At 35.7% G+C, this 9497-nt stretch overlaps 2 protein-coding genes across 2 annotated transcripts in view; one reads left to right on the top strand and one right to left on the bottom strand.

Moving 5' to 3' along the window:
• Nucleotides 1-797, top strand: part of LOC110022510 (IAA-amino acid hydrolase ILR1-like 3) — a 20558-nt gene extending 19761 nt beyond the window's left edge. Inside the window, exon 6 of the mRNA XM_020721489.1 lies at nucleotides 746-797. Coding sequence (XP_020577148.1) covers nucleotides 746-782 — 37 coding nt within the window. The 3' untranslated portion in view covers nucleotides 783-797. The remainder of the gene's footprint in view (nucleotides 1-745) is intronic.
• A 4843-nt stretch (nucleotides 798-5640) lies between these two features.
• Nucleotides 5641-6583, bottom strand: LOC110036132 (probable F-box protein At2g36090). The gene has a single exon (XM_020740503.1). It carries the CDS (start codon nucleotides 6477-6479, stop codon nucleotides 5700-5702), a length of 780 nt encoding a protein of 259 aa, XP_020596162.1. The 5' UTR covers nucleotides 6480-6583; the 3' UTR covers nucleotides 5641-5699.
• Between the last annotated feature and the right edge of the window lie 2914 nt (nucleotides 6584-9497).

Genomic DNA, 9497 nt, shown 5'->3' with positions numbered 1-9497 from the left:
AATATAGTAATTGAAAAAATATAATTTTTTTTTTTCTACGGGCCTTTTGTGTGATAGAAAAGTACCGCTAAGACTGAAAGGAAAATTTTATAAGATGGTGGTGAGACCTGCAATGCTCTATGGCGCTGAATGTTGGCCTTTAAAAGAGAAGCATAATAATAAGTTAAGTGTTGCCGAGATGAGAATGATTAGGTGGATGAGTGGCTTTACACTTAGAGACAAAATGCGGAATGAATATATTCGTGATAGGGTTGGTGTAGCTCCTGTGACAGACAAAATTAGAGAAATTCGCCTTAGATGGTTTGGTCATATTAAACGTCGACCATTAGATGATCCGATTAGGAGAGTAGATGCTTTAAATTCGACTTGTGTTAAGAAAGGCAGAGGTAGACCTAGGAAGACTTGGGCTTATTGTATTAAAAATGATCTTAATTTACTAGAACTAAATGAAAATATGACACTAAATATGACGCAATGGAGAAAAAGGATTCATGTAGCCGACCCCACGTAGTGGGATTAAGGCTTTGTTGTTGTTGTTCTTTTTTTACACTTATGATATCATGTTATTTTTACAATTTTAGTTATAATTTCTTATATTGACGTTGTAATAGATGATATACATAATATTTCACAATGTTTGATTTATTTTCTTTTAATACATATCTTTTTTTTTACTATTGAAAACTGCAACAGATTTTGAATAGCTTACTGAACTGAGGTTGTTCACTCTTGCTTTACTCGCAAGTGTTGTTTCAGGGAAGGGTAAGACTCAACTTGAGTAGATGCTTTTGGGTTGCTGGTGAGAGTCTGATATTAGGTATCTTAGTACCTTAAATCTATATTTTTGATAGTCATGATAACGTTTATATTTTGATGATATAAATTAAATTATGATTGTTGTATATGTTTCCTTTTGTTGTATTGATATGATCTGATGAAATTTGGATATTTTTATTTTTATAATATTTGATGATATTAATGGCCCTACGTTTATGAAAATTGAAAAAAAATAAATAAAATTTCTTCCAAATAGATCTGGGTAATAATCTATCTATTATGACCTTAAAATGAGGCAACTCATCTCATTATGATGGGTTGCATCGAGTTGGGTGTGACACCAGAGAATTTTGTCCACCTGAAATCATCATAAGTATCAAAAATTTGATGAGCCAATGTCGACACCATTCTTAGATGAGTCGACCTTTTCTTTGATGACATGCAATATTCAGCTTGTAAAGATCAATCATATGGCGAGCACAAGAAGTATAACACCTCGATCAGAACACAGAGACTTTTAGTCTTTTCAAGCGACTATGTTGGCATTTGAAGAAGAGGACATAAAATTGCAAACTTTTTTAAGATAAGGAGGATGTTGTAGTAGATTGATGTTATTATTTATGTTGTCATATTGTAGGTTTTGTACTAGTATGCATTGGTCTTTGTATCCTTTTAATCGTCTGATGTGATATTTATACTCGGTGACAGTGCTTTTGTTTGTATTTCTCTCTTTCGCTCGATATTGTAAAAAATTTGATTTTTTTTTAGGTCGCTTTTGTATGCCTTCTGAGCTAGGGTTGCCCCATCTCATGGGTGGTTAAATAGCTGATGTCTAGATGTTGTTGCCCAACTTCTGAGCTGATGTTACTGAACTTCTCGGTTGTCGCTAAAATTGTTTGACTTTTTCTATTTCTAGCTAGAGATTGTCCGCTTGATGATCATAGCCTGCAGTGGAAGAAGTCAGTTATAATCCACGAGAGATGTAAGATCTATCCTAGGTTGTATAGTTGGAGATGCTTGACGACATTATCATCTATAAAAACAAAGTCGAAAGGAGAATCCTTTAGCGATGTAATACTCGTCTTAGATTGTATAGCTGGAAATGCTTAATGACGTTAACCTGTAATGGACAAAGTCATGTGGAATCCACCAAGGACGATTGATCTGCCCGAGTTTGTTAGTTAAAGCTTTTGCTTAATGACCATAACTTATTATGAAACATGTCGAAGAAAATCTATTAAGAATTTTTGACCTATCTGAGCGTTAGGTCAAAGTTTCTACTTGACGACTGTAGTCTGTGATGAAAGAAGTCGAATCAAGTCTCCTTGGGATCGATTAAGCCTATAATGAGGTATAAGAGATGCTTTATGTTTCTCGAGACTGAGACATGTCACAATAGACCATATTTTTCCTTGAAAATATAGTTGTAGCCACACTCAAGAATAACTTAATAGTTACTATTTTTGAAATTGTTATCCCCAACGAGTGTATTTTTCACACGAGCTTATAAAACATCTCATGTATCGAAGCTTGAAGAGTTCAACTTTCTGGTTCAGCTAAGGAATGACTCCAGTATGATGGGGTGCTAAGAAAGCATTATTTGTGAAGTTGCCCCCCCCCCCCCCAAGTCTAGAAGTGTTTCTCGAAGACTTTATATCTTAAAGAAATGTGGGATGACTACCCTACCATTTTAGTGCCCGGGACATCAACGTGAACGTTATTAAAGAATACAGTGAAGGTTTTCCCCTAACCTAGAAGAAGTTAACATAGACTGTGCTTGAATATAATGCAGGAAGACTACCCCACTACAATCGTGCCTGAAATATTGACGTGAATGACTTTTCGAGACTACAATGAAAGTTGCCGCCACATCGAATAATGCTTCAAAAAATGATATTCATGAGGTGCAAATGAGGTTCCTTCGCTATTTGGTTGATGTATATCATTGGGAAATGAAACAGGAGCTTGAATTCTCAGGCTTGATGATTGTATCAAACTGGACATTGTTTCCCACAGATGACTCCAAACTGATGTGCTTTGAAATGTTTGCAACGGTAGAGTAATGAATTATCGTCTTAGTATTACATGGAAACTCATCACACAATTAAAGAGAAGTAAATAGAAGGAGTCATGTCAATTCTTACCTGCTAGACCCTAAAAAAGGGGAAGAATCACCTGACCTAACCTAGTTGAAATAATACAATTTGAATGGTGATTACACATGTCATTCTTCTCCTGATTTAGTAAAGATGGAGTTATAAAGTTGATCATTGTAAATGTACAACAATAGTTCATCGATATAATCATAGTTTTGCTGTAATGAATGTATTTTTCAGTTATAGAAAACCACAAGGGCTATAGTCGAACAATAGTCCGACGTGAATATTGTAGACGTTTTTGCGCCAACTTGTCATATAGGTCATAATTAAAAGTCATGATTGTAGTTGGCCATGTGGGCCATAGAGACTTGCTTTAGGAGCATCGGTTGGCCACATAAGCCAGAGTTGAGAGTTGTACGAGCTGTTAACCACGTAGGCCATAGTTAGTCACATAAGCTGTAGTGGTGAATTGCAATGATGTCCGTAGGTTGCAGTGGCTAAAGTCGATAACTACACGAGCTATGAGCCACTTAGGTTGTAGTTTGTCACTTTGTCTGTAGATGCCAAATTTGGGAGTTGCATGAGCTGTGGACCATATAAGTTGTAATTGTTCACATAGGCTGCAGTGGTCAGCTGTGATTACTTTCGTAGGCTGCAGATGCTGGATTTGGGAGCTACTCACTTTAATCTTAAGCTGCACAAGCTGTGAACCATATATGACATAGTTGGCCACGTAGGCCATGGTAGTGAGTTGTGATGACGTCCGTAGGCCGAAGGGGTCGGAGTTGGGAGCTGTACGAGTTGTGGATCATGAAAAGTTGTAATTGGTCACGCAGACCATAATGGTTAGATGTGATGACATTCATAGGCAGTAGAGGTCAAAGGCAGGAGCTGCACTAGCTATGAACCACGTAGGCCTAGTGGTGAATTGCAATGACATTTGTAGGCGGCAATGGTTGGAGTCGGGTGTTATATGTTGTTAGCCATGTAGGCAATAGTTGGTCATGTAAGCCATAGTTGGTCACGTAGGTCATAGTGGTGAGTTGTGATGATGTACGTAGGCTGCAGGGGCTGGGGTCAGGAGTTGCTATTGTTGTGGACCATGTAGGCCGTTGTTGGTCATGTAGGCCTTAATGGTGGGCTGTAGGGAGAGAGAGAGGCTTAAAAGTCTGGAGAAAGTCACCATCTTTAGTGTGTATTGTTGCATCTTCTTTAAGAGGCATAATTGTACAGTATGTGGGGTGCGTTATTACAACATCATCAGGGTATGTCATTGCATTGTATTCAGGGTGCATTGTTACACCATTTTTAGAGTGTGTCGTTCCACTGTATTTAGGGTACGTTCTTATATTGTCTTTTGGGTGCGTCATTGCACGATTTACTTGATGTCGTATTGCTCTGTAGGGCGCTTCATTGTTCCACAACGTATACTGAGATTCCGAAATGTATGTTGTGACTCCACAAGCGATTTCGCTGCAATGAGCGGTTAGCGACTGATGGTGGTCTATGAAAGAGGGCGATCAACGGTGGTATACAGTGGCCAACAGGTGGTGGTTGATGGTAGCCTGTGGCTACCAGAGCGGGAGAAATTTGCTCGATCTTCGGTGTTGAAATAGTGTTAGGCTTTAGCTCTCTGAGCTATGGTCTTCTTTCGGCTCCAGGTCCCCTCCCGTCTCAAGAGGTGATAGGATTTTATTTATAGTTTGGGAGATGTCTCTCTGAAATAAGAAATGAATTTAGATCACTCAATCAAACGATTTGGAGAGATTCTCTCAATCAAATGTTGTTCGATAATCATAGAGTGCTTTAATGATGTCAAAATTGAGCGATATTGGGTTCATTGTATTTGTCTTGTCGAGACTCCTAATTTGATTATAAACATGCTAGATTTAGAATCTTGACCTTTCAATTATGCACTAAAAGTTTCAAAAAATAGTTTAACGGCTTGATTTGGGCTTGATTTGACTCGGATTGGGCCAATTTTGCTATTATTGTGTTCGTCTGGTTGAGCCGATCAGTTTGATTATGTCTGCTAAAATCAGAATTCTTGATAATTTTTAATCGGTCTGAATATTTCTTGCTTAAAAAATTCGATCAAGTTTCATGTCATGCCTCATGATTCATGCTACAAGATGAAAATTTATTTTGATGACATGTCAATATTAAACATTTTTATGTTTGTAATTCATGTTAAAATTTGAACATTTATCAATTATTTAAATCTTTTTGGAAAGCAAAACTTCCAACAAGTGATGCAATATTAGACAAACATACAAATGAATTATACAAAGCATATTTCTCACATATTAAGCACAATATATTTCACTAGTGTGCATGCATTTAATGACCCTTTTACTGATTTTATCTTAACTCGGCTCAAATATACCCTTTGAAACCGTCTCTTTTGAGCATCATGGATGAGTAATTTTTTTGAACTTAGCTTCAACTTAATCCAAAAAATAAAAATGATTTCTCAGAATTTAAAAAAAAGAAAGAAAAATAATAAATTACAAATTATATACGTAGAGCTACTTTCAGAGCACTGAAATGCGAACACATGGATGTGACAGAAAAAAAATCATTTTAACACAAGAAAATTATTTCTCTCGTGTTATTCTGCATTATTCAGATGTTATTGTGGTGATATTTATGTGTTATTGTGTTCTGAGTGTTATAATAATATAATAACACATCAATACCATCACAATAACACTTGAAAAATATTGAAGAACACATGAAAAATATTTTTCTGTGTTATCGAGCCGGATCATAGAAAAACACATATTTTTCCTTAAAACCACGTGTTGGACTGTGAAGGTAGCTCTAATTAGGTTGTAATATTTTTCCACTTTCCAAACGTATGCCTCGCTTCCTCAACCCTTTTCTTCCTCCATCCATCATCCCCCCAATGACCGCCATACTATCCCTCCCATTCATGGGAACCCCATTACGATCCTCCACCACCAACCCCACCCTCCTCACCCCAACAACACTGCAAATCACTCCGGCAACAACCACGGCCCTCCCTTCACCCGCCATCATGCCGAAACGGACCTTTACATCCCCGCTGAACCAGTTCATTTCAAGCGATACTGGTTTCCAGCTTGACAAATCCACCACCCGATCTCCCATTCGATCCATCACCACCCAGCTCAGCTCCAGATCCGACGGCGAAAACGCCAAATCAGGCGGCAGATGGCGATCTATGGCGTTTAATCGGAAGGGCGAGGACAAAAACAGGGGCGATCGGGTATCAGTTAAGAGGATGCGGGAGAGAATTAGGGTTCCGCGGTGGTGGAGATCGATGAAGGAGAAGATGAAATCGGGATTGGGAGTGGGTTGAGCTGTGGGGGAAAAGGAGGGGAAGGGGAAGGAGAGAGAAAAGAAGGAGCGGGGTGAGAAGGGGTGAGAAGGGAGGAGGAGAAGGGAGGGGTAGGTTGAGATGCATAGGTTGAACCAGAGGGAAGGGAGGGAGGAGAGACGGTGGAGATGGGGGGAGGAGCAGCAGGTGGCGGCGAGAGAGGGGCCATCGAGACGGCGGAGGATTTGAAGAAGGATGTCGTCGGGGAGGTCTTCAAGGGTGATGGAGTTGGCGTCCGCCATTGGAGGACAGGGAAGAACGTTCAGGTAATGGCTTGTAGCTAGCTGCGCGGTCTCCCTTCTCTTTATTTAGGAAAAATATTGAGTGGTGATTAAATAATTATATTGAGACAATTTATACAATCAATTATTTTAGTCTTATAGATTACAATAATTACATTTAAAATTGTTTTATTGACTTTTGATTAAAAGTATTTTTATAATTTATTTTTTGTAGACGTCATAGTATTAGAAGATTTACATACATACCACTCAATTCCTATGGGTTTACATGTCTAACACCTAAACTTCAAATTTAACATATATGTCAACGTTTAGAATGCATTAAAAAATATATTGCATTTGTTTTAATTAAAATAATGATATTTTTGATGTGATGTGAAAGATTTAGGTGATATGAATATAAAATAAAATAACATTTAGATATTAGATATATGTAAATACATATGAATAGGTTTTATGTTTGGAAATGCCTCTATAATATTTCTCAACATACAATATCATAGAAACCTTAAAAATATCAAAATCATTTTGCAATTGCATAATGCATTCTCTCATTCTTTTGATACTTCATGCATAACATGTAAAGGGGTTTCTAACTGGTGAGACTGACCATCATTCTTGAGAAAATGTCAAAATTTTTTGTTAGCTTTAAATTAACCATTTGTGCATGTATAGTACATGTATTAGCTAGATTCCTATAGCCTTCAAAAACAAATTAGAATCTAATTAACAAAATATGATAACTATAAAATTTTGTATTAGTTAGATGCATATCTACCCAGACTGCTCAATCAAGTCTTAAATCCCAATGAATCATCTTAGATGTAACACTAGCCTTATCTATACACTCGTGCATGTGTTTGAACTCATGATTTTGACGCGTATATGGGTTTTCTAGCTATCCTTTTTAGGCAAGGTTGTATGTCTAAAAGAGTTGATTTGGATTTTATTCCAAGATAAGAGTGGGGTCTATAAGTTCCAAGATGTCTTCATTGGCCTAGATTGTGGAGTTCACTGAGACAGTAGTTCATGTGTTAATTTTACTCCAAGGCACCTCGTTTGCTCTTTACTATGTGATAAATCCTCACCTCCTAGGCATTTTCCATGATCTTGTATCATTAAGATATAAGAGCTAAATATATAATTAAATGAATGATTCAAATTAAATTAATCTCATTTTTTAAACTATAATGCCCTAACATAGGGTAGTTTGAAGTATCGCCGAGTCTCTTGGTACCTTAGTAATTTATACTCAGTTCTCTTCAGTTTAAAAAAAAAAAAATGTTTCAAACTTGATCCCATCCTAATTGAATATCTAAAACAACAACCTTGAATCCAAACTTTAAAATCTATAGAGACATAAGCTATTATTTTATTCAAGAATTTTCCTAAGAGACAGACTTTTATAAGATGTAATTAATTGTAAGAGTTTGTCCCAATAAAATACTCTGAAATAAAGTAAAACTTGTCTTTGACTGTATAGACCTCGAGTATTGAAATCATTATTTTATGACTAAATCCATTTGTATAATATTTTGATCTTTTGAGATGACATAATATATCTAATGTCATATACGATGAAATGATCAACCATACAAAATTTTCTCCTTTTCGTACTCATCTTATTGTGCCCAACAATGCAAATAATTTTCAAAAGTGCAACACAATTGTTAATGCCTGCAACATCTTTGCAAATAATCATGTTCAACATTTCTTATCTGTAAACTTAGATTACTTCTAAGTCATAAAAACTAATTACTTGGTGTTTCATTCAAACTTCATGAATTCAAAATAATAGTGTGATCATCTACTTCACCCATTATTTTGCATTGAAACTTGTGGAGTAACCCTTGCGCCATGGAATAGAACTTTTTGGTCCTTTCAAATTACTTGTAGACTAAAATTTCATTCATAAAGTTTTTTTCTAAAAAAAATTAGATTATCTAAGATTTTATTTTATCTATATCTATATCTGTGTGTGTGTGTGTGTGTGTGTGTGTGTAATTGCTGAAAATTTATCTACTTATCCACTACCTGCGTGTACTTATTTTGACATGATATAAGTATAATTTTTTCCCAGACAAATGGAACATCTTCCTCCCAATCTCACATAAGTTTGGAGAATTAAAAGTATAAATTTTTTATGGAGTACAAATCCAAAATAGATTTCTAGGCTTATCCAAATAATATGTATGTCGATCCCCATATGAAAAGACATTAATCATTTAAAAATACTATATATAATGTGCTTCCCAAAAATTGAAAGAGAAATTTGGAATTGAGGTGACGCCCAAGCAATGAAAGAATCAAACTAGGCATCAAAGATCTATATAGAGTCGTTCAAGCAAAAGTTTGGAGTATCATGTGATGATAATAGAACAATGAGATTAAGGGGGCACGAGGAATATATATGCATCATATATCATTTTTTGCAAGCAAATTTATATTTTAAATTTAATAAAATTATATGTTATATGCATTATGTTTTTCATATTGCATCATTTCCAAAAGATGCATATTTTATATTATTTCAATTACAAATTATATAGAGCTGGAGAATGTCATGCAAATCGTGAATGGGCGAAGTCAACAAATTCTCAGACTTTCTTTTGATACTCAACAAATTAACTTGGATGAAGACGAACTCTCAACTTTTATAGAGATAAGAATAAACAAATCTAAAACTATCGAATGAGCTAGGATAGATATTATAGAAGAGCTAGGTGCGGCAAAATGATCGATGTCATCGTCTTCCAAAGGATGTGCAAAACAGATGAGAAATAAATAAAGAGTATAGTATTGAGTAGTCTCTTCGTGATTTTATATTTATAATGGTTGATAGTGCAATTAAAGTGAGTAATGCAATTCTTAGATGGTTTCTTAGATTTTTTTTTACAAAGAAATTGATACTATATATGAAAACTTATAAAAAACCCCAACACTAATCAATTCATTTCTCACAAAACCTATGGAGCCGATGGCTCGATGGATGCAGGAGTTAAAAAAATAAATCTGTTT

Source organism: Phalaenopsis equestris, unplaced genomic scaffold (genome assembly GCF_001263595.1).
Source record: "Phalaenopsis equestris unplaced genomic scaffold, ASM126359v1 Scaffold000002, whole genome shotgun sequence".
NCBI classification, from domain to species: Eukaryota; Viridiplantae; Streptophyta; class Magnoliopsida; order Asparagales; family Orchidaceae; genus Phalaenopsis; species Phalaenopsis equestris.
Note: the sequence above shows the minus strand (reverse complement) of the source record. Positions and strands in the feature narration are given on the sequence as shown.